The 24,464-nt window shown below is 48.8% G+C and overlaps 1 protein-coding gene across 1 annotated transcript in view; it reads left to right on the plus strand.

Annotated features, from left to right (window-relative positions):
* The window catches only part of LOC149362399 (sodium/iodide cotransporter-like), a 46,392-nt gene extending 22,390 nt beyond the window's left edge, over window positions 1-24,002 (plus strand). Inside the window, exons 5-15 of the mRNA XM_089568291.1 lie at window positions 4,936-5,003; window positions 6,389-6,546; window positions 8,267-8,407; window positions 8,497-8,626; window positions 11,210-11,298; window positions 12,364-12,473; window positions 18,820-18,887; window positions 18,968-19,054; window positions 21,387-21,568; window positions 22,936-23,036; window positions 23,923-24,002. Coding sequence (XP_089424417.1) covers window positions 4,936-5,003; window positions 6,389-6,546; window positions 8,267-8,407; window positions 8,497-8,626; window positions 11,210-11,298; window positions 12,364-12,473; window positions 18,820-18,887; window positions 18,968-19,054; window positions 21,387-21,568; window positions 22,936-23,036; window positions 23,923-24,002 — 1,214 coding nt within the window. The remainder of the gene's footprint in view (window positions 1-4,935; window positions 5,004-6,388; window positions 6,547-8,266; window positions 8,408-8,496; window positions 8,627-11,209; window positions 11,299-12,363; window positions 12,474-18,819; window positions 18,888-18,967; window positions 19,055-21,386; window positions 21,569-22,935; window positions 23,037-23,922) is intronic.
* Window positions 24,003-24,464: the final 462 nt, after the last annotated feature.

A 24,464-nucleotide genomic window follows, 5' to 3' on the forward strand; every position in this document is an offset into this window, starting at 1 on the left:
CCGATACTCGGCCATTTCGACGAGCATGCTGCCACGGACATCCACACTGACGCCAGCAATGTTGGCCTTGGTGCAGTACTGATCCAGTGGCAAGACGGTGCAGAACGGGTCATCAGTTATGCTAGTCGGACACTTACGCGCTCCGAGACCAATTATTCTACGACGGAGAAAGAATGCCTTGCAGTGATATGGGCCATCTGCAAGTTCCGACCGTACCTCTACGGACGACCCTTCCGTGTGGTAAGCGACCACCACTCCTTATGCTGGCTGGCGAGCCTCAAAGACCCCTCAGGACGCTTGGCTAGATGGAGCTTACGCTTGCAAGAATACGACTTAACAGTAGTTTACAAGTCTGGCCGCAAGCATCAGGATGCGGATTGTCTGTCGCGCGCGCCTATCCCAATCAATACCGAAGAAACCACCGATGATTTTCCTTTCCTGGGCTCTGTTAGTACCACCCAAATGGCGCAGCTTCAAAGGGCGGACACGGAGTTGGCGCCGCTCATCGATTACCTCAAAGGCAGTGAAGCTCCCATTCCGCGTGTTTTTCTTCGAGGGCTTCACACCTTCACTTTACGGTCTGGTGTTCTCTACAAGCGCAACTTTGCCAACAGCGAAGAAGTGTTCCTACTCGTCGTACCATCACAGCTGCGGTCTGAGATCTTGAGTGCCTGTCATGATGCACCATCCGCCGGCCACCTTGGAGTCAGCCGTACACTCGCGCGGATTAGACAAAAGTATTATTGGCCCAGGTTACTCCCATCGGTGCGGGCCTACGTCAAAACATGCCGTGAATGCCAACGTCGGAAGACTCCTCCATTGAAACCGGCCGGATTTCTTCACCCCGTCGATCCACCGAAGACCCCTTTCCATCAAGTGGGCATGGACCTCCTTGGCCCATTTCCGAAGTCTTCGCTCCTTGGCCCATTTCCGAAGTCTTCGTCTGGAAAGCGTTGGATAGTCGTTGCGACTGACTACCTCACACGGTACGCTGAGACCACGTCTCTTGCCAAAGGCACTGCTGCTGAAGTGGCGCAGTTCTTCGTCCACAACATTGTCTTGCGTCATGGAGCACCCGCCGTTGTTGTTACTGACCGGGGAACTGCTTTCACGGCCCGCTTAACCCAGTCCGTGATGACTCTGGCGCACACGAGCCACCGACGTGCTACGGCGTATCACCCGCAGACAAGCGGGTTGGTAGAGCGACTCAACCGCACACTAGCCGACATGATATCAATGTACGTTGACGTCGAGCATCGAACTTGGGACGCCATTCTGCCGTACGTAACGTTTGCGTACAACACCGCCCTGCAGGAAACAACCCGACTGACCCCCTTTCAGCTTGTCTTCGGTCGCCAGGTGACCACTCCGTTGGATGCTATGTTGCCCGTCGACCCTTACTGCGAGTGTGACGCTGACATCGACGTAGATACCTTCGTTCAGCGTGCTGAGGAAGCGCGTCAACTGGCCCGCCTGCGCATCCACCGTCAACAGGAGGCTGACGCCACTAAGTACAACTGTGGACGCCGTTTCGTCAGTTATGCTCCCGGCGACCTTGTGTGGATTTGGATACCTGTTCGTCGCCGCGGGCTCTCTGAAAAGCTGCTGCGCCGATACTTCGGCCCTTACGAAGTAGTGCGCCGCATCAGTGATGTGACTTATGCAGTTGCTCCCGCCCCGACAGCTTCTTCATCGCGCCGGTCGCACCGAACTGAAGTCGTACACGTTGTTCGCATGAAGCCTTACCACGACCGGCTACCTGACTGAACTGCGGTCCACTGCAGTTGTGTTCTACCCTTTCGCCTACTTTTCACTCCCAGCCGCATCGTGTCGATGCTGCAGAAGAGGGGGGCAGTGATACATGCATTCGAAGAAGAGACAGAAGTAGCGCATGCGCTAGAAGAGGAAGAAGTTAGTTGGCTCTCTCGCGCGCGCTCGAACCACTAGGGGACCGCCGCAGGTTTTTCGTCTCTGCGCGGGTGTTCTTTTTGGCGTTGCACGCTACAATATTATCTCTAATCCGGTCGTGACATTAATGGCGAAAGATTCGAAATTTTCGTTAATGGCTATAAGGACGCCACCGCCTTGCCTTGCATTCCTATCACAACGATAAAATTGAAATTTGTTAGGTGAGTCAAGGATTTCGCTGTCGCGAATGTGCCCATGAAGCCATGTTTCGGTTAGTACTAAGATATCAGCAGAGCATGAATCAACAAGGGATGAAAGTTCAGTTCTTTTCCTGATTGCGCTTCTTATGTTGGTATACAAGAAGGACACGTGTGTTGGGGGAAAGTGGCAGCCACTGCCCCTCTGTAACCGCTAATCACATGATAACGCATTTTGTTCCTTGGAAGAGGCAGGCGGGGGTGCAAGACTAGGAAGCGGGTTACGGGTGACAGAACGTTTTGGGCTAGTGTAGGGTAACTCAGATATAACATCTGTAATAGGATTGTACGTAAGGCACTTGTTATCGATGACTAGCTTATTGTACTTAAGCTTGAAAAATGGCAAGTTTGGTAGGGATTTAGCATATTCGATCAGCCTCTTTCTGGTTTCACGAGTCGCTGGTGAAAAATCCTCAGTTATGCTGATTTCGTTTTCTTTTAGTTTAGCTTTTAACTGCAAAACTTTTTCCTTTGACTTGTGGCTGGCGAATTTTACTATGACGGGGCGGTTACGGGAGGGGCGGTGTTGTCCTATTCTATGCGCGCGCTGAATGTCAGCTGAAGTTATCTGGTTACCGAGCAAGTTTAGCACCTTCTCTTCGGTCTGTGCCCATGTTTCGGTTTCATCAGGAATTCCGTGAAATAACAAGTGTTCTCACCGGCTTCTGTCCTCGAGTTCGTTCATACGCGATTGCAAAAGCTCGTTTTGTTTCCTAAGATCGTTGATAGTGTGTTCCATATTTTCTTTAAGACTGTCTATGGCTTCCACCTTGCGCTCAACGTCCGCAAGCCTGCTGCCCAAGTTCCCGAGAACCGATTCGATTTTTTTGCTGACCTTGACGGACTTCTTCAATACTTTTTTGCATTTCAAGATTACTGGCTGTTATTGAAGCAGACTGGTCCTGTAGCACCTGGAGGATGCGCAGTATTTCGTCGTTTTGTGAGGTTACTTCTGAAGTATTAGTCGTAGATGGTTTGACTTTATCGGGGGGGGGGGGGGGGGGCTATCTTTCGAATCTTGACGGATAACATTGCGTGTCGAGGGGCCGGTGTTTTCTTCAACATCTCCCGACATCAATACCAGAAGGCAATTGTTTAGACACTCGGATAATATATGAAAGAAAACCCGTGGGCACGGGAACAGCAACAGGCAACGATTTGCATTCTTTTTTGCGTATACAGAAATACAGTTACGCACCTGGAGCAGTAGAACAGGGTGTTTGTCAGACATGGCTGGCGCCGTGCTGTCCGCGTGCCCACTGAATGGTGCAGGGCGTTGCTGTAGGTTTATATCCGGCGGTTCCCAGTGTGTAGATGATGATGCAGCTTGCCACGTGAAGAAACGGCTATCGAGGATTGCCAGGAGCGCTTCTGCGTCGCCTGGCGGCAGAGGGATGTCAGCCTGTAGTTGAACGGGGTTGGCCGCAGGATAGCGGCTTTCGATGAGGCAGTTGGGATTGGGTTCACTGCCGAGCTGGAAGCCACCGTGCACCAAGAGAGAAAGCAGGACCTCAAGCAGTAGAACAGGGTGTTTGTCAGACATGGCTGGCGCCGTGCTGTCCGCGTGCCCACAAGTTACGGTACTGAGTTTCTATGGTGATTGATTAGAAATGGGCAATAGTGAAGCGATGCATTGGAGGAAACATTTTCCTCCCCACTTTTGGAAAAGATAATGAGGGAATAAAGGTGGGGGGGGGGGGGGGGGGGGGGGGGGTCAGTGCGTATCGTAACGCTTGAAGTGAATAGTATTGTGCCTTCTGCTACATCGCAATCTTACTTGTCGGAATTGTGGGTGCGCGAACGAAAACCCTCACATAGGCATAGAAATGATTGTGATGCTGCATCCAGAGCTTCTGAACGCTCAAGCTGGCTGGTCCCTGAGTGAAGACTCTGCCCCCACCTTCATTTTTCCAGAGCCACATTTCTTCCTAAAGTGTTTGCAGCGCGGAAGCGCCACGTTTCACGAGCGCCGTCACATGTATCTTTTTCTTTCCATCCTAGTGTCTTAATGCGGCGAGATCAATTTTTTTTCTTGTTGGCCTCCTGGTGTTGAATCGTTCATCGCAGGCGCTTCGCAGGATTGTTTTTTTTAATTACGCTGAGAGAAAGTCACCCGTCTAGCGCCATCGCTCTGAATGATGCCTGGCAAGGAAAACGAAGGCGAACTGAGCCATTGTGCAATTACAACTAAACGATGCCTTCACAACTAGGTCGCATATCCCAGCATCACCGACGGCACACGCAGGCGCATCTTTCTTTTTATCTACTGTCACATGCCGTGTGCTATGAGCCAAAACGAGACTTGTTTTTGAGTATATGGCAGCTAAAATAGCCCAGGTGGTGCACTAGAGAAGTTCGGCTGCTGTAAGGAAGTCGTAGGAGCGAATCCCGCGGCCCTGACGGCTACCTTTTGATTGGCGAAATGTGCGAAAACGCCTTCGTGTTGCGCTATGCCAGTGAATACGACAGGTCGCTATGTGGTAGAAGTCAATACGGAGACTTCTGCCACGATGCCTCACAAAGCCCTGGTGCAGGTTACGGACGATAAAACCTCTGGGGATGACAGATAAAAACGTGGAATTATTCACTTTCGCACCTTTGGTCATTCAGCGTAAGCTTCGGTTCTATATCCGCACCTACTTATCGCAAAATCGCTATGATATGCTCTGCGGCTCGTAGCGATCAATGAGTAACTGAGACAGTGAGAGGAAGTGCAGCCAATCCTGTTACCCTGTCTTCCTTTCCATCGATGCTTTTTTTCTGTTTTTAGTGTTTCCAGTGCCTCTCCATTACTCCAACTTGGCCATTGGTGCAGCGGGCACTATTTACACGGCACTGGTAAGTGCATACCGCGTCGAGGGTGCCTTTTCGTGTTTCGCCACACAAAACTATGGTGACCCATTCGCACTCCGCACGTCGAACTTGCGGCTTAAACGAAGGAGAATAGCGAAGACGTATCGCAGCTAGTAGGTCATATGAACGAATTTAGAAATTCTAGAGACATCGTGGAAGCAAATTCGACGCTCCGGTGAATTAAGTACGAATTTCCTATTCAATGCAAAATTGTATTAAGAAACAAATTAAATCAAAAATAGGCATAATAAGCAGCTCTATGTCCACCACTGTAAGCTAGGTAGCAAGGGATGCTGGTATCTATTAAAGGCGATAACCTGTTGCTCGAGCTCAAGTGAAACAAAATAACAATTCGATGTTGACCGCGGCAGTAATGGTCTCGTGGATTCTGGGAAGAAGGATTGGAAGTGGGGCGGTGTGGGTGTTCGGTTCATTTCATCATGCACTTTGGTAACCCGATCATGCAGTTCCTCGCTACTTCTGAAGGCAATCTACTTCGGTAGGCTATTTCTAATACGACGATTGTACTTTTGACTGAGAACTCCATTTCTCTCTATGACCCTACGAGATTACATCGCTTGCAAAAACCGCCCGAAATTTGTATTCTGAGAGCCTTATCTACTTAGAGGTTGAACGAGGCATGTCCGCTAGGTGAAAAAAATTGGTGCCGATATTACTGCGCTCTTCCTGACATGCGATAGAATTTACATTCGTAGCGAGGCCAGGTGTAAGGATAACAAAGGGGTGAAATGGCTTGGAGAACTACAGCTAACCTTTGCGTGTGCGTGTTTGAAAGAGAGAGAGGCAATAGCGGATAAATTGCGGACTCATACGCCTCCCTGAAGAAGATGTTTGTAATAATCGTGGGCGTAAAACCGTGCCTTGTGCTCTGACGACTGCGCGCTCTGAGTTGGACCACTGTGTATGCTTTGGTCGACTGCGCATTCGGGAAAAGAGTTCTAAGAATTTTTTCTCCAGGTCGTAACAGTGCATCAGCTACATCCTAGGCACGCTTGCAGATATCACTCGTGCTTCTTGATGGGCGTGGAACAGTATTTCACTGAAAATATAGTTACTGGCCCGATAGCTGTGGTAAAGATTGTGTCATGCTGTATATTTGCTGCCTGTAGCTATCTTGCGAAATTCACTTGCCCACATTTTCATTGTGCCCCTTCGGTCAACTTGCTGTATGGCAGGCAGAAAATATTAGCGTTACGGTTATTCCTGCTATGGAGAAAGTCCTCATTTCAAATTTACGTGCAACGTGAACTGTGTATACTTAAAAGCTCGTAAGTTTTATTGCACCTCTATTTTGTAGTTTAGTGTACTTGATTTCGCAGTGGTAATTACTACTTCACTTTCATTCAAAGGGAGGGCTGCGCAGCGTTGTCTGGGCGGACTGCGCTCAAGCCTTCGTGATGTTCCTTTCGCCAGTCGTCATCGTTGCTAAGGTCATCTACGATTCGGGTCGAGTGAGTCCTCCGCTTAGGCCGCTGACTGCTCCTGACTTCAAAGATTTCCTGTTCAGGTAAAAGTTTGGAAATCTTTGCAGTAGTTGTCAGTGCGCTATGTTTTTGAGCACTAAAAGGGACACTTAATTTTTTTGTGCGTAGTTAAGGATGTCCAGGTTCGAAGCTCTCTTCCCAGCTGACGACCACATATCGTACAAAAAAGTCACGTTCTAAGATTGTCGCATACACAGAGCGTAAACGGATGAACTAATCTTTCGCTTCTAAAGCTTCTTTCAGCTTGAACTCTTGGAAATTGAAATGTGCGGCACGCTATACAAAATACTGAAGCTTGCTTCCAACGAACTATGCCGCTAAGATATAGCCCCCGAATCTTTGTATTGTTTGTTTGTTTTTCAAAGCTGCCGGCATGCCACTTTATCGCTTTGTGCGTGATGCAAGACGCGACCAGATTTATGTCGATTTATCGCATCCAGGCGCAGCCGATTCTACGTTGTTCCAGAACCTTGTAGTAACTTTGCACGACGTATCTCGACAGTTTCCTATTAGCTTTAAATTCAGCACGGCAGAGAGCGGCGGGCATTCTTTACGACGACCGCCGAGCACGCCAGTTGCCACACCGCCACCGAGTCATTCAGTTCTTTGCGGGCGAAAGTCAGCCTAATCGAGAGTTTCGTTTGCAAGCCTTCTTCGCTCTCGTCCTGCACGCCGGATTGCCATCACCACTGCGCGAAAATATAACCGCTACACAATTTTTCAGAGTTTTTTTTAGAGGTTACTGAATTCACCTTCCTTACAACGAATCAATCAATTCAATAAAACAATCGTTTTAACGGATCGAGTTAAAAGCATTTTTTTTAAATGTCGGTGGCTTTGAATACCTTCCTAAGGATGACAGCTTGTTTTTGCAACACAAAAGCGTCGTGAAGGAGCTGTTAGGTAGATGTTTGCACAACTAACGAAGCGCGAAAATCAGGATGCGCCACCACGGCGTCATAGCACATACGACATAATCAGAGGAGAGAGACGAAATAGGACGCCAGCAGCGCCGCATTAAGTCTCGCCCCGTTTCAAACCAAGGGAGAATCCGGTTTTGACACGGAAAAATCGCCGGTGAATAATCGGTCAGCGGGTCTATACCCCCCCCCCCCCCCCCCCCCCCCCGAGTCACGAGTATAATTACCCCTTTCCTTACCGCACCTATTCAAATCGTTCATTTTGAACAACGGCACGAAATGGCCCATTCAGCGCAATCCGCGGCGCTTCTGTACAAGTAACGCCACTCAGGATGTTGGAAGAAGGTGTACTTCAATTTCGGTTTGCGTTTTTGTTAGCTATAGGAACGAATATTGTTGACTTCTCGCGAAACCTGTCAACGTGGCCATGGTAGCGGCCATGGCAGTTGCAAGGCACTTGACCGCGACGTCATGACAGAAGAGCTATGCCATTGGCTAGAGGGCCTCGTTTGGGAGGTATTTACCGCTGCGTTCTTGAATTTTATCCGAATATAGTCATGGCTCACCCGCGCTACATCAATGGAGCGGGAGGGGTTCTTCCTTATAACCTGACTCTCTATTCTGTGGTCATGGCTGCGGTGCGGAAGAGACCGATTCTTTTTTCCGGCTTGTTTATTCTCTGTAGTAATCACTACGAAACTCTCATTGCCAGTAACAAACGACGATCATTCAGTGAGATCCCTTACTGCACTGAGCCAATATGTGGTTTCGCATCTCTTGAGCAACGTGTGGCAAGAACCCTTCTTGATTCCTTTATCCACAGAGCAAACCTCACGCTCACGAATGACGAGAACGTGTGGAGTGGGCTAGCGGCAGCGCTGCCTGTCTGCCTTGTTCGCACTGCGTTCGACCAAATGACAGTACAGAGGTTTATGGCTGCAAGTACTCTTAAAGCAGCTAAACGGTATGGTTTACTCATTTTATTTGGCGCCATAGGGCCTGAACTACATGTCCTATGGCTCGTCTGCAATTCTGTTTCTCGCATTATTTCAGGATAGCCATCGGTGGATCGTTGTTCGTGCTACTTTTCTTCGTCATCGAAGACTGTACCGGCTTATCAATTATTTACTGGTTCAGAGACTGCGACCCAGTTATGCTAGGAGAAATCAAAAGCTACGACCAGGTAACGTTTGCGCATCAGTGTATGCAATGAACCCTTCTCGAGCAAGTTTTACCAAACATTACCAGCTCACTCTCAACGTTAGTCGTTTGTTGCATGCCGCCTTCGTGTGCTCACAGTGTTGACTACCTCATCAGTTGGTGTAACTGCGAGTGCAACCATGTAGGAGTGGGTGCGTGCAACTTTAGGAGAACTGTGGCAAGCTTCGCTTGCATCATAATATCTAAGAGGGAGTCCACCAGGCCTTGACTTGTCCGAGTAGAGGATAGCCACACATTAGGAATCCATCCCAAGGAGAACGGAACTCCCATGTCAAGCAAGCCATGAGCAAAAACGGCTGTCGCTAATGGTTAGGGTCCACTCAATTGAAGGAAGCTACGAGGAGGAAGGTGCAATAACTTCAAAGGCGTAGGTTTACTAGGGCATACCTAATGATTGCAGATGGTATGAAGGAATGGCTTGCACGCCGAGAACGCATTGCATGTCATACGCGTAGCGTGTCATTGCTCGACGACTGGTACGAATAAATGTACAAGGTAAGAAAGCTGCTAGCACGTACGAAGCACTCGTAATAAGCAGCCGCTTTCTTTGCGAACTGTAGTACAGGTCGTGGCCGCGTCAGTGATGCCATGCAAATCGAAGTTGCTATGGTTTCTTTCCTTCACAAAACTTAATTCTGCTTCCGACTTCCTGTCCGCAGCCAGGGGGTTTTTGCAGCCGCGGTTTCCACCACCATTTTGAATATTTTGTACACTTCCAGTGAACGTATTTCTTCCATGCATTTCTTTAAGTGTACTGAAATTGTTCGGAAATCTCTGGCCATTAGTGTTCATAATTGGCTTGTTCTTCATTTTGAGCACAGGGAAAAGTCCAGAGTCTAGCTAAATGAAGCCTGCATGCATTACGGACCTTTCTCACTCTCCCTTTTGTAACGACCTCATCGCCCCCCCCCCCCCCCCCTCCCCGTAAGGGCCTTTACATGCTATTAAATCGTGATGATAAAGTGGGCTGGGCTGCTATTTTTAGTTTAGCCTTTAATGAAAATAGCCGCAAACGTAGGGGACACTAATGCGAATGCTAAGTCCAGCTTGGTTGTGCACAGAATGACCAAAGTCTGTAAATATGTGGTTTTGCCGACAACTGAGCTGAAATACGTCACTAAGTCACGTAAAAGCGAAGCTTTAGCGAATTTCCCGAAGTATTTCGGTAACATCTCCTGGTCGATTGAATTTTTCGCCGTCCATGATTGGCCCATCGACATTATGTGTAAAGCTATTTTAACATGAAGTACCGTGAAAATAGGAAAGTACCACGACGAGTTCTGCGTATACGAGAATGCGAGGCGTTGCTAGCTTTGCATGGCGTACAGTCGGCCTGTGTGAAGCCGTCTTGTGCAGCAACGTAAGGAGCGCAAGTCAGGCACAAGCTCTTCGGCCGTTCGTGCTCTTTTGGAACGGCCAGGACGCTTGCATCGCAATATACAAGGTGTTTCGCCTAAGACTCCGCATTTTTTAAAAATAGCCTTTTTTATTTACAACACCACTTTTTTCGTCCAAGCGTTGTTAGCGGTGTAGCACGTCAGGATACAGCTAAGAGGTCGTAACTAGAAGGCTGGTTAACTAATACTAAATCGTTAACTTTTTAGCTGTCACTGTTACAATCCTTAATTACTGAGAGGCGTGTTGGCTATCGTAAGTAATATCCAGGTCAGTTTTCTAGAATTTCGAAAACGCGCTTACCCTGGGCGCTGTCTCCGAACAAATTTGGCTGTTTACTAGCACTTTAGCATTTAGTTACTAGCACTGGAGTGGTTCTTGTGCCTGCGACTTATCGAAAGCGCATTTATTTTGGCGTGGTGTAGCAAAATCTGTTGGGGCACAATGCCCAGAGTATAACGGCGTTTTCAAAATTCAAAAAATTGATATATGGATATTCATTACGGCGCGCTACACACAGGTGAGAAGTTAAGGAGCGTCGCGGTAAAAGGTAAAAAGTTAACGATTCGATATTATTTAACCAGCCTGCTAGTTAGCACGTCTTATCTGTGTTCTGATGTGCTAAACCGGTGACAGTGCTGTGCTGAAAAAAGCGCTCTTCTAATTCAAAAAGACTATTTTTAAAAATTGTGTAAAGCCTGTAAGTGAAACACCCTATATAATGGTGATTGTGGCGGCAGTGAACAGCATGGCAGCTCCATTTGTTGATAAAAGCCGTATTTTTTTCCGTTAGCTTTTTTTGACTGATTGAGAGATTTCTATGGTGCCGAGAGAGTCTCGCCGGAGGGCAGACGCCATGAAATTAATATTGACGTGTTGTGGGATTGTAAAGGGCAGAGGATTTGTGGAACTTTATTTGCGATTTACTCAGCGATGCGGTCCTCTTTTCGCACAATAAAAAAACAAAAACAACTTCGGAATGTTGGTGAAAGGTAATGCATAAGGATAGCGTAGGTTGTAGTTTGCATTAGTTTTCTTTTCAGTGTGCCAACGAAAAGTTAGTTTAATTGTAGGCAATTTAAAGTGCACCATGTCGCTTGCATGACTCAGCAACGTGCTCACGCTAAATACCTGGCTGTTTTATTTACAGATTGTGCCGCACTATATGATGAGAAGCCTCTCAGATATCGCACTGTTGAGGGGCCTTTTCCTGGCTGGACTTGTTGGGGCTTCCACAAGGTGCGGTGCAGCAGCTTGCTGGAAAACGTGCTCTGGAATTACGGAATAATTATTGTTAGGCTGTTTAAAATCATGTGTCAGTAAGTGCAAATAGCTTTTTGGAAACGTTGGTGTCTGCACTAGCGAAATAAACACGTCGTAAAGAGCCAAATTTTTCTCTCTCTCCGCAAATGTTTCTTTCACAGTTTCCGCCCTCGCCTCCGCTCTGCAAGTCGTCAGTATTGAAAATGCGATTCCATTAATCCAGGCCCAAAAATGTCTACTACGTTTTTTAAAATAACCATCTCATTGTATGATTTACCTTATTCTAGGTGCGGACTATTGTTTTGATAGTGTTCTTGCTCCTAGCTGTTTGTTTCAACTGCGAATCTATGGAGCGGGGGCACGAAGCACATAGAAAGACGTGTTTAGAAATTTTAACATCACTTTGAAGGCTTGCATTACAAAAAAAGGAACACCAGACAGAACTATTCCTTTACGCTTCTCCCCCCTCCTCCAAAAAAAAATATAAAACAGCAACCATCTGCTTAAGTGAGTTATTCGCCACTTAGACATGCTGTTTAATAACCGTCTTAAGTTCGTTATGGGTCAGAGAAAGTCTCTCACAGGAGTTAAGCCAGTTGTGTGCAGGGATTCTTGTCATGAGATTGGTGGTAAGCGAGCGTCGCAGTACTGCATAGCCTGCTATTGCAGACAGGAACAGTGTTAACAGCATATGGCACAACTTCAACATAGAGTACAGAGTCGATCACACTTGTCTAGCAAATGAAGCTAAATCTTATCGCAGCTGCTTTACGGGGGGTAAGGCGCTGGTTCCTGTGGTGCGCACATGTCTATTAGGCTTCTCCCCAGCGCAAGTATTATCACTCAAAGTCAATGTCTTCTTTAGAATTTGGCATTATTTCCACCGAACGGCACCGCTCTAGCGCTCTAGACAGGTGTGATCGACTCCGTACGGTGCGTATGTCGAAGCAGTCGCACATCTCATGCCGTTAAGGCAATACTTAGGGCAGGCTTCATCCACTTTGCAGCCTATACAGTGCAGTCTGTTTTGATCTTCCGCAGCACGGTTTCATCGATTGTAAACTCGCACGCTGCCACATTTTACATCGACATAGTGACACCATACGTGAAGGTGACGGAGGACAGAGCTTCTACAGTTATGCGTCTTCTAGGTAAGCGGTGCATTCTTTCTCTCAAGTGGATCTCTGTTGTGCGAAAAGTAAGCGGCCAGAAAGCACACTAACCGTCCTAACATGTAAGACGGTTGCATAGTTCGTGCTCTTAGATTGCTGGCTTGAGCTTCCGCCTCAGTTCCAAGAATTTGAGAGCGAAGCATAAACATTGACCACCGTAGTCACCAGGAAACATTATATACGCTACTGCATATTTTTCTGCACCAGAGCTTTCGTTTTAAACGCACAACATTTTTTGGGGCATTTGGAACAAGTGATGTAAAGGACTACGTGCTTTACAGCTGTGTAGTCTACTGAATTGAGATGCTTTTATGAGTAGTCGCAACTAGTTCTGCCTGCGTCAGACATTAACATTACCATGTTCAAACAGGATCATGCTTTACTCATCTCGCTTGGTTTTGCTCCTCGACTGGATGTTTAATACCATGACCAGATTTAAGCCAGACTGTTAACCGACCGTTAGATCCAGCATGCGTTACAGAGAACTGTCCGTTTAGTTTTTGTCTCACTCGTCTGTGTGCCTAGTTTTCAGTTCAGTCTCAGAGCTTTGTGTGTAAAGAGGGCAGGGGGCGGTTGCTCGGAGCAGCAGGAAATATACCTCTTCTGTCAACATAGAGCACCAGCTCTGATGAACTCTCGCTCTGGACTGAACGAAAGTATGGAGCTTAGGTGCATGTTGCTAAATCATCCTCTGTTCACTGAACCGGCTTCGGTTGTGTCGTGTCCGGTCGCTGTGTTGAATGCAGCGAAAGACGCACACGGTACTTTAAGACTTCGTTTATTTAAAGCCGATGAGGGTGCGACCAGCGTCGACCGAGGCAGGAGCCGAACTGGCCGCCCGAAGAAAGGAGGGAGCGGAGAAGCGTCCACGGGAGGGAGTGGCTTCCCAAAACAGGAGGAGGATGCGGGGGCGCACCATGGGGGGGGGCATCTGGCGACAGCGTGCGACGAGGGGCAAGTGGTCGTTAGGAGGAGGATGCGAGTGGTCGTTAGGAGGAGGATGCGAGTGGTCGTTAGGAGGAGGATGCGGGGGCGCACACACACAAAAGCAATAAGGGGACACAACACTTCCTTCCCCCTTAGAAAGTTGCCTGGTATCGTGCAGGGGGTCGGCGCTCACGCGTGGAGGCGCGCTGGCTTTGTGCGCTCGGGGGAGAAACACTTGTAGGCTGGCTGTTGTTCGCTGTGTCTCCTAGGTCTGTCCTGGGCGAAGTCTCTTCTTCCGGGAAGAGGTGCCAGGCTATGTGGGAAGATGGTGCACGTGCTCTCTCCGCTGGCGGACAGCTCTCAGACGGCGTCGTAAATCTACGCAGCTGGTTGAGATGTCGGCGTGCTACTGTGCCATGTATGTTGACGAGCCAAGAGCGCAGGCCTATGCGTCTGACAATTGTAGCTTCCTCCCAGCGTGGCTTTTTCAGAAACTGTCGGGCGAGGACGCGCTGCCCCTCATTAAGCGTGCCGCAGCGCGGAATTGCTTTTTCTTCCCGGAACGTCTCTGCCTTTGGCTCGGGGAGGATGGCTGTGAGCTGGGTTCGCATTTCACGCTCGAACATCATTTTCGAGGGGGTCTCGCCTGTTGTGCTCTGAACCGTCGTGTGCTGCTTGAAGAGAAAGCGCGCAAGGCGGCGCTGCAGCGAGCCTGTCTGATCTCTTTCAAGGGCGCGTTTTAGCTCGGCTACGTAGCGCTCGGCTTGTCCGTTTGTCGCTGGGTGGTAGGGGGCCGATGTAACTGATGAGATCCCGTTGTCGCGATAAAACTTGAGGATCTCCGCAGACACAAACGGTGTTCCGTTGTCCGACACTACCTTGCGCGGCAGGCCGAACGTTGCAAATAGTGATCGGAGGTTGTCAATGACTGCTGCCGAAGTCGTCTGTCCCATTTGCCTTATCTCAAGCCACTTTGTGTAGGCATCTACGACCACAAGGAAAGTGCAGCCCTCAATTGGTCCTGCAAAATCAATGTGCAGTGTGTGCCATGGTGTGTCTGGCTTTTCCCATTCTGGGACAGGAGCTTTCGGCGGGGCGCTCCGGCTGCTCTGGCAAGGCTTGCATTCTCGCACCACTGTTTCGATGTCGTTGTCAATGCCAGGCCACCACATGTAGCTTCTGGCACACTTTTTCATTGCAACGATGCCCCGATGTCCGGCGTGGATGAGAGACATAGCTTGTGCGCGTAGTTCTCTCGGCATCACAACTCGGGACCCAAATATGATGCAGCCGCGATGGGTGCTCAACTCTGTAGCTCGCCTGCGGTAAGCGTCGAAGTTGTCCCCTTTGAGTTTATGCACGTTGCCTTGTTGAACAGCTGTGTAAACTAGCCGGAGAGCTGCGCACTTCTGCGTAGATGCTGCAACTGTGCCTGCTGTAAGCGGAGGTTCTGGCAGTGCTTCGAACATCAGAACGTCTCCTGGTGGAAATGGTTCGTCAACAGTTGCGTCTAGTGGCAGACGGCTTAGCGCATCGGCGTTTTGATGTTTACTCCCATTGCGGTAGACCAGAGCGTAGTCGTACGCTGAGAGTTTGATGCACCAACGTGTCATTCGCGGAGACAAAGTTGGTGGCATAGGCCTTTGTGGTCCCAGAATGCCCAATAGCGGTCGGTGATCGGTTATAAAGGTCACCTTCCGGCCGGCAATGTACTGGTGAAAATGTGTCGCCGCGTAGACGATGGCTAGCCCTTCTTTGTCAAGTTGCGCGTAGTTGCGTTCTGCTTGCGACAACGTACGTGAGGCGAAGGCGATGGGAGCTTCCCTTCCTTGCTCGTCAGTTTGCGATAGAACCGCGCCGACTCCGTACGGTGATGCGTCGCAAGCCAAAAGCAGAGGCTTCCTTTCGTCGTAGTGGCGGAGGACTGTACATCTTCGAATCAGGTCTTTCAGGGCATCGAATGACTGCTGATGGCGTGGCGACCATGTCCATGTCACATCTTTCCGAAGGAGTTGGTATAAGTCGTTGGCCACGGTAGCTCTTTGTTCCAAGAACCGGTCGTAGAACGTCAAGAGTCCGAGAAAAGCCTGTAGCTCCTGCTTGTTTGTTGGAGCTCGTGCTTCTGTGATCGCTCGCACTTTGTCCTCGGTAGGGTGAATGCCTTCCGCATCAATTCGGTGTCCCAGAAATTGCACCTCTGGCACCGCAAAACAGCACTTCGATTTGCTTATGCACAAATTAGCGTTTGCTAGCCTTTCGAGAACGAGCTCTAGGCGCACTGCATGCTCTTCAGTGGAAGTGCCACTGATGATGACATCGTCAAGGTAGACACAAACTCCTGGGATGCCCTGAAGCACTGTCTCCATGAATTTTTGAAATATGGCCGGGGCTGCAGCTACGCCAAAAGGCAGTCGCTTGACTTTGTACAAGCCTTTCAGTGTGTTAATTGCCAATAATTCAGCAGTTGACTCGCTCACCTTCAGCTGCTGATACGCCTGGGTGAGGTCCAATGTGCTGAAGACTCTTGCGCCACGCAGTACACTGAATACTTCTTCAGGTGTCGGTAGCGGGTAAGAGGACGCTTTAGTCGCAAGATTGACGGTGCTCCGGTAGTCTCCGCAGAGGCGTATGGTTCCGTTCTTCTTGCGAACTACGACAAGTGGTGTGGCCCATTCTGAATGCTGCGTCGGCTCGATGACACCTTGCTGCTCCAGTTTGTCCAACTCTTTTTCAACTGAATCTCGGAGAGCAAACGGCACCGGCCTGGCCTTCAGAAATTTGGGTTGCGCGTTGTCCAACAACTCCAGTGTGACCGGGGGCCCTTCGTTTCCTGGAATCTCTTCCGAGAATACTCTTTCGTATTTCTCTTGCAGTTGCTCAACCATGTTCTGGCTCGGCGTCTGGTGTATGCCGCATATCATCACGCCTAGTGGAGAAAACCAGTTTCTCCCTAGAAGGCTTGATCCTGTGCCCTTCACAACAAGCAGAGGTAGCGTATGGGTCTGGCCGTTGTAGTTAACCTGCACGTTGGCAGAGCCCAATAGTGGCAGATTCTGTCCTGACCACGTTCGCAGGTGCGTGTCGTCTTGTTGCAGGGCGGGTGCGTCAGATGGCCATGAAGTTCGGAACGTGTCCTCACTGATCAGAGTACAGGCTGCGCCGGAGTCCACCTCGAACTTAATCAGCTGGTGATGTACGCTTACCTCTGTAACAATCTTCGGTCGCGTGCCGAGATTCATGGTGTTCAGGTCGTACAACACAGATGGTGTTGCTGATGTTGTTCCATGGAGATCAGATAGCGGCGTATTCTCTGAGGCGTTGACGCTGTGATTAGGCTGGGAAGGTGACTTTATCTTGGCAAGTCTCCGTTTCGTAATGCATGCTCTTTCGATATGCCCTCGCTTGTGGCAAAAATTACACGTGGCTGACTGGAATCGACATCCCTGGGGGTTGTGTTGGTCGTCACACCGCCAGCAGCGTTGTGCCTTTTTGACCGATTTTACAACAACAGAAGGCTTGCGCACCTGGTTGCTTGTCTGGTGTACCGGCTCGGTGTTCCGGCGAATCCCTCTCTGCTGGTGACCGGCGCTCTCCGCTCGAACGGCGATGTCGTAAGCTTTGCTGAATGTGAGGTCCTTCTCAGCGAACAGGCGCTGCTGCAGTGACTCGTCACTCAGTCCGCACACAAATCTGTCGCGTAACATCACGTCCAAGGGAAGCATGGTGGTGTTAGCAGAAGAAGCTGCGTCTCCCTCCTGCCCGGTAGCTGTTGTCGACAGCGTTCCAAAATTGCAGTCGGCAGCGAGCTTCTTGAGCGCGGCTACGTAGGCGCTCACAGTTTCTCCTCCCAGTTGATCTCGTCGTTGGAAGCGAGCCCGGCTGTAGACCTCGGATGGCCTTGGGTCGTAGTGCTTTTGCAGCGCTTTTACGATGTCGTCGTAAGACACTGCCGCTGGTGTGCTTGGCTGAATAAGGGCGCAGACAGTATCGTAGGTCTGCTCCCCGCACAGCGTCAGCAGGTTGGCCCTCTTCAAGGCTGGGTCTGTGATGTTGTTAGCTTCAAAGTAGAACTGAAGGCGTCCAACCCACGATGACCACGATGAGCCGTTGAATTCTGGTATCTGATTGGGAAACCCTCGCGTAGCCATGGCTTGTCAATAGCGTTGCGTAGCGCGGGTCGAATCCACTTTCTCGTCGCCACTGTCGTGTCCGGTCGCTGTGTTGAATGCAGCGAAAGACGCACACGGTACTTTAAGACTTCGTTTATTTAAAGCCGATGAGGGTGCGACCAGCGTCGACCGAGGCAGGAGCCGAACTGGCCGCCCGAAGAAAGGAGGGAGCGGAGAAGCGTCCACGGGAGGGAGTGGCTTCCCAAAACAGGAGGAGGATGCGGGGGCGCACCATGGGGGGGGGGGGGGGGGCATCTGGCGACAGCGTGCGACGAGGGGCAAGTGGTCGTTAGGAGGAGGATGCGAGTGGTCGTTAGGAGGAGGATGCGGGGGCGCACACACACAAAAGCAATAAGGGGACACAACAGGTTGCAAGTGAGACATTCCCTATGTCTTTTTCTATTTACTAAATGCCAAAGCAAGAGAGCAGCGATTTTGCGGTCAGTTTTTATGAAACACATCAGTCGGGCCGTATCTTTTGGAGTGGTTTAAATATATTTATTTATTTATTTGTTTATTTATTTATTTATTTATTTATTTATTTATTTATAAATAAATAAATAAATAAATTTAAATATAATATAATACTGCGGTAATAACAAGTGGCGTTGTAATTTCAGAAATCTGGTCGTAGCATTTTGGACGTTTGTAACGAGCTCTATTTCTGCTATGCATTACCTTCTCTTTTAACGTGATAGCGTTAAGGAGCTCGTATTGCAGAAAATCCTGCGTCGTTGCCGGCGTCGTTGACCGCGAACGAAAACTCCCATGACGAGCAACCTAGGAGGCAGGTTTTCCACCTAGTTCACGTGACCTTGCGGCGTCATGACAACCTGCCCATCGGATTGTGAGCTAACTGCCCACCGTGGCAGGTGCCAGTTTAATTAATGATTGGTTTCTCGGGAAGAGCAGCCTGGGTCGAACAAGGCCCACCGCTGGGAGCACCTGCCATCGCAGGACAGTGGTGCATCGCTTAACCGCTGCACCACTGCGCCAGGAGAGGTATGAGGTCTCCCAGTGATCTATGAATTTAATGTCGACAATGACCAACTCTGCATATATGGTAATTAACTCACTACGCTATCGCATCGTATCCTTAAGGCGGAGTTCAGGTGTCCCCAGCAGTTTTTATTCCATTGGCTGCCGACGCCTGCTGGATGCTTCTTTGTAAAAAAAAACAATGACAAATGTTTTGCAGCTGATCATTAATGCAACATATCTCATTTCAGCGTTTGGCAGCGGCACCGTTATGACGATCTTTGCGATCGCAGTACCCTACATAGGCACGGCAGCACAGGTACGTGAGTTATCTTATTTGTTTGCGAGCGTGGCTGCACTTTTTAATTCTTTTCTACGCGTATGTCTTTATTCCGCCAGCTCTTCATGTCGTTCTATTCTTCTGCTTCGGGCCCATTTGCTGGACTCTTTCTTCTCGCCATCTCATCGCCATGGGCAAACTCAAAGGTATGCTCGTTCTTGGTTGGTGTAATGCATTGTGTTTTCTCTGATTTTGTGAAAGCGCGAAGGGCTGTACTCAATACATAATGGACTACTTTCACACAATGTATCTTATTACGGTGCGCTGTGGCGCAATAAGTACCATGTGCGGGCATTGGACCCCGTATGGTGTAATTGTACTTTTCCTCAATCATGATAAGTGCACTGACGAATCATGGCATTTCATTTTGTGCCTGCCCGTGGACGCATTGGGTCTCACGCATGGATGCATGCTTTAATTAGCGGACAAAATAGAGAGGCGTCCGTGTATATATATTTTGTCACGCATGCTTATTTCTTTTTCTTCCTTTAAGAGACAAATTTAACTCACAGCTGCATTTGTACGGTCCTGCACACAAGCGACACGCATACTTTCACGGTGCCTGGCACGGCTTTTAACGGCTGGTCTAGTTAACGGCACCGCCTAGTGCAGGTCACACTTTAAAACATAATTATGCAGAGGCTGTGGATTTCGTAAAGCACTGGCTGTTGTTTCTTGTATTTGCTTAAAAAGGAGTTTCCGTATAGCGGTTGGCCTTATAGTGCTACTGAAAAGGATCGGAGTAACCTATTTCCCTTAGCTAGTTCCGTCCACATCAATTCCGTCCACAAGATGGCACCGAAAGGAAACTAAAATTTGTGAACGTCGTCATTTATGCTGTCTTCGTTAACGGTTCCGTTGAGAGAAGCCCGAACTATCGTTCTGGAATTGTGTTAGTCATTTTGGGGCCAAAGCAAATTTCCGACGCGTATTCGCACTCGGCAACCGAGGACATGCAAAATCCCGCGCGCTCGCCGGACGAAATACACTTCAAGTGCGTCACAATCGCGGTATTTGCCTTCAAATAATGATTCATAAGAAACAAGGCACCCATGGGAAGAGAGAGTCGGTATGCTACATGCATAGCATCAGAAATGCTCCAAACGCGACGATTTTCTTGTTTACAGCATGTTTACAGCAGGCGAGAGCTACTGTGCATACCGCCATCTTCCCACGGACTACGTTGCCAGGTTCCAACTGCGTTCTCTGTTCAGATTTAGCAAGTGTCTTAACAGCTGTCAACACACAAACCGTTGGATCATGCCGGCGTTCATGTGTTGCCCGCTTGCCTGCATGGGCTCAGTGCGCAGCTTTCCTTCTAGAGTTAGTTCATTAATTCCATCGGTTAAGCGATGCGCCTCTGCCCTACGATGGCAGGCAGGTGCTGCCATCGGTGGGGCTTGTGCGACTCGGGTTACTCTTCCCGGGAACCTCACGCGACCATTCATTAATTTAACTCCTACCCCTGCCACAGTGGGCAGCTTGCTCGCAATCCTGTGGGCAGGTTGTGATGACGCCACAAGGTCACGTGACGTAGGTTGCTTCTCCTGTGATGTCCGGGGGGAGGAGTGAGGGGGGCTGCTCTCTCCCGTTCTCCCTCAAGGCGCCACATTCCATCTGCGTGCTCCGGCCGCTATACAGTTGCGATGCCTCATACGGTCGATGGCGCCGAACATTTTTTTTTCCTATATGGGGGTAGTAAAGCTCTCGCCTTCAAATATGAAGACATTTTGCGGGTGCCGTTGCTTGTTGTGAAGCAAAACATGCTGGCGGGCCTCTCGCCCTGTCGGGATTTTCGGAGACAACTTATCATGGGGCTTTTCTGGGCATAGTGCTGAAAAAGGCACACGACTTTCGAGAAGCAGTCATCATAGACGGGGCACTGTTTGAGACGTAAGTGCAATTGAGTTGTATATGCTCGTTCAGTAAATTCTTGCTCCGCGGCCAGCGTCACTTAATGCGGAGAGTAAATAATTTATCGCATTTTTTAAGGACAAAGAGCCCCGATTTTTTATGGATGTGAAAACTATGGTCATTATCAAATAATCATCGTAAAATAATATATACCATGCCTGATCACTAATAGGAATCGAACTGTGGCGAGATTGATGTCTCTGAGTGATTCTATTTGACGGTGGGATTCTCTTTGGCATGCTGGCTTTACCGACTTGCATAGCTGCGAGTTGCATAGCGAGTTGCAACGCGAGTTGCATAGCTGCAGCTAGCATGCGAGCGAATGCTCCCCGCATTTTTCTTCCTTGCCTACCCTGTGGGCTTCATGCTATCTCCTTAACAAAATGGTGGATTGGAAGACGTCGTTAGGAGACTTTTTAGACAGCTCATGCCTTAAAATCGACGCGATGGGCTTCGCCCGCTCCAGAGTTCCTCACAGCGAGACCTCCAAACATTGCTTTTGAACATGAAACGAGTGATTTATGTCTCCACACAACAGCGGGAGGCACAGTACGCATTACGCCCCTTACATCTCAGGGCGTCGGTTGGGCAACCCTGCTGGTTTGCGGCCTCCAGCTATGGCACACAGTCGGAAGGATTCTCTCAGACCTCGCACCACTTCCTCACCTTCCTAAAACTGTGGACCGCTGCCCATCACTCGTCAACAGCACGGGTGTAACTTTCGGGCCAAATGCAACAGTGGACCCGTTGCTACCCGAAAGGTTGGTGTCACGCGCAACCTTAGCTGGACCAGCCATTTCTAGAAACTTCACCGCCGTCGAGTGGTTTTCCCAGCGCGTTCAACCATAACTGTTTTGTATGTGCTTTGCGAACTACCCCTGCAGCTAAGTGCCAATGTCAGACATACACTGGCGTAAAAGCTTCACGCTGAAATGCGTTTTCGCAGGATATTATGTTAGCGTTGCAACTGATTATTTGAGAGCTCCTGAAAGCCAGTGGTAAGACGACACCTCTTCAATTACACGAGTAAAGAATGCACTTAACGCGTTAACTTACACAAGGTCACTATAGATACCATTAGCACTGAGCGAAGAACTAAAAGGATCGTGTAGGTTCGCGACGATAGGTGTAATGTGATTGTCCGGTTTGCTTGCACATTATACTTAGAAAAGTAACTCAGCAGCTCCTTTTTAGTTTCTAATATTTCGCCTAGAAATCGCACTTGCAACGGCAGTTTGCGAGCGCATAAAACTCGGCAAGCCTTTGCTCTGTTTGGGCGAAAAATTAAAAAAATCAAGTTTTGGATGTTGCTTGAATGTCGCAAAAAGTTTCTTGCATTGCAGAAATCTCACCAGCTCGTGTTAATTTGAGTGTAAGTCTACGTAGGCGGCTTCGATTGCGTGCACAATCTGTTTGACATCAACCGTCGACTTAATATGGGGAATCATGTACTGTAAAAAACTGGACACTGGGACGACGAACGATGAGGTGGAGATAGATCTGGCTGGGATAGGTCTCAGGGAGGAGTAATTTTCAATGGAGACATCTGAAGAGAAGGAAAAGGAAAAAACGGAGGACATGTATGAGGAACAGACACCACGCATAAACAGATGGTGTAGCTTGGAAGAGAAAGTGTATTTCGACGACGTGTCTCACATGAATGAGTCCACTGGTACGTCAAGGCGCACTAGTTATCTTGGTATATATATGGCGGTCAACATGTAAGCGATCATGTAAATATTGTTTAAAGTGGAGCGTAAATTTTCTTTCAAGACTTCTTGAAACGCACTGCCCACGGTGTTATCTGGGAGCTTGAAACCCTTATATTCATTTAATTTTCGTCTTTCTGTTTGCCGACTCTGACTAACCTAATGCGGTCGTTTTGATGACTCGTAATTGACAGTAACGCCCTCTCTTTTCGGTTCTTTTCCTTTTTAAAAACATGTCACAATACCATTTTATTCTAGTGAATGTTGCCTCAAAATTGGCGATAAGCTATTTGCATGTCAGTGCTAATGAGAATTTGATGGCGATACTCTGTGGAAAGGTTTATTTCCTGGGTGTTTCCATGTTTTCCTTCTTTCTCACCTTCAATAACTAACTTCGTGCGCAGATCAACGGCGTTACTGCTGTACCACGTCTCCTTCTATTGGATGTCATTCTTCGGCGCACTGCTGACACTTCTTCTCGGAACTGTCATAAGTCTCGCGACAGGTGAGCACCAAAGCATTCATTTTTCCTGCACGGGTGCAGCGCGCAATTTTAAGGCTGAACTGAATTGAGGAGCTTGGAAGAATACATTGTATTTATCCCAGAAATATTCGCCCTGTAAGTGCGAACTCGCGCTTCCAAATACTAAGAAATTGGAGGTAAATACAGTCTTTCAGAGTGCACTGGAAGCGCTTAATTGCGTGTAGCCATGCTAAATGCTGTGAGATTAATGGAGTCGCAATGCTTTTATGTCGGAGCCAATTGCTGGGTGGTTGAACGAATGTTGCTGCTCTACACACTCGATGCATGTATTGCTACGTGGTGCTCAAACACGATGTTCACGTGTGATGCACCTGTGTTTATTTTCGATTTGAACTGTTACACTTAGGTACAGTTCCAATGTGCTGATACTACTGCACAGAATTTTACAACAAATGGGCAGGTAAAAATGTGATTTCGACATCCGGTGTCTGGGATTGCGTGCGCACCGTTGCGAAGTTGCGCACACAAATGTGGCTTGCGCCAGGTGTTCTGTGAAAGAAGTGTGTAACCCAATATTATGTAGATTACTTACCACTTACCGTCATTAGAGTGCTTTGGGCGTTTTCGGAAGGCTCAAGGATAAAGGTAGTTATGATGGAGAGATAGATAGATACAGAGAGAGGGTAAAGGCAGGGATGTTAATCAGAAAGGATTCCGGTTGGCTACCCTGCACAGGGAAAGGGAATGAGGGGATTAAAGAGGGAAGAGAGAAGGAACGGGACACACAGTCACAATCTGTCAGTCAAGGCAGTCTCTCTCAAAAAAAAAAAACAAAACAGTGCCTTGTAAGCCTTGGTGGCAGTCGACTGTTGTGGCCACGGACCGAGGATCTTGGCCTCTGTGAAAGGGCGAGGATCAAGGTGGTCCAGAGCACAGCGCAGCTTATTTCTTTCGGTCACAAAGACAGGGCATTCACAGCAGAGATGAGTGATTGTCTCTTCACAGGCACAGTTTACGTAAGAAGGGCTGTCGGCCATCGCAATCCGGAAAGCATACTTATTTGTGAAGGCAACGCCGAGCCATAGACGACACAGTAATGTTGCTTCACGACGCGCTACATCACAAGGAAGACTGAGGCGCAGTCCAGGGTCCAATGCCCTGAGGCGACGGTTGCAGAACTCTCCCGTGTTCCAGGCTGAAAGTGTGAGCTCCAGCCTCAAGGAACGAAGCCCACACGCTGCGTCAGCTCTCGTTAGAGGGATATTGACACAGATTCCGTCATTGTGGGCAGAACGGGCAGCTTCGTCGGCCTGGTGAATGCCATGAATACCGCAGTGGCCCGGCAGCCACTAGAAAATTATGTCATGTCCTTTCAATGTGGCGTCATTGTACAGCTTGCGGATTTCTGCAACTAGTTGTTCGTGCGACCCGCGGCGTAGTGCAGCTTGC

This window comes from Amblyomma mixtum, chromosome 2 (assembly GCF_055824585.1).
Source record: "Amblyomma mixtum isolate Tamu chromosome 2, ASM5582458v1, whole genome shotgun sequence".
Classification (NCBI taxonomy): Eukaryota; Metazoa; Arthropoda; class Arachnida; order Ixodida; family Ixodidae; genus Amblyomma; species Amblyomma mixtum.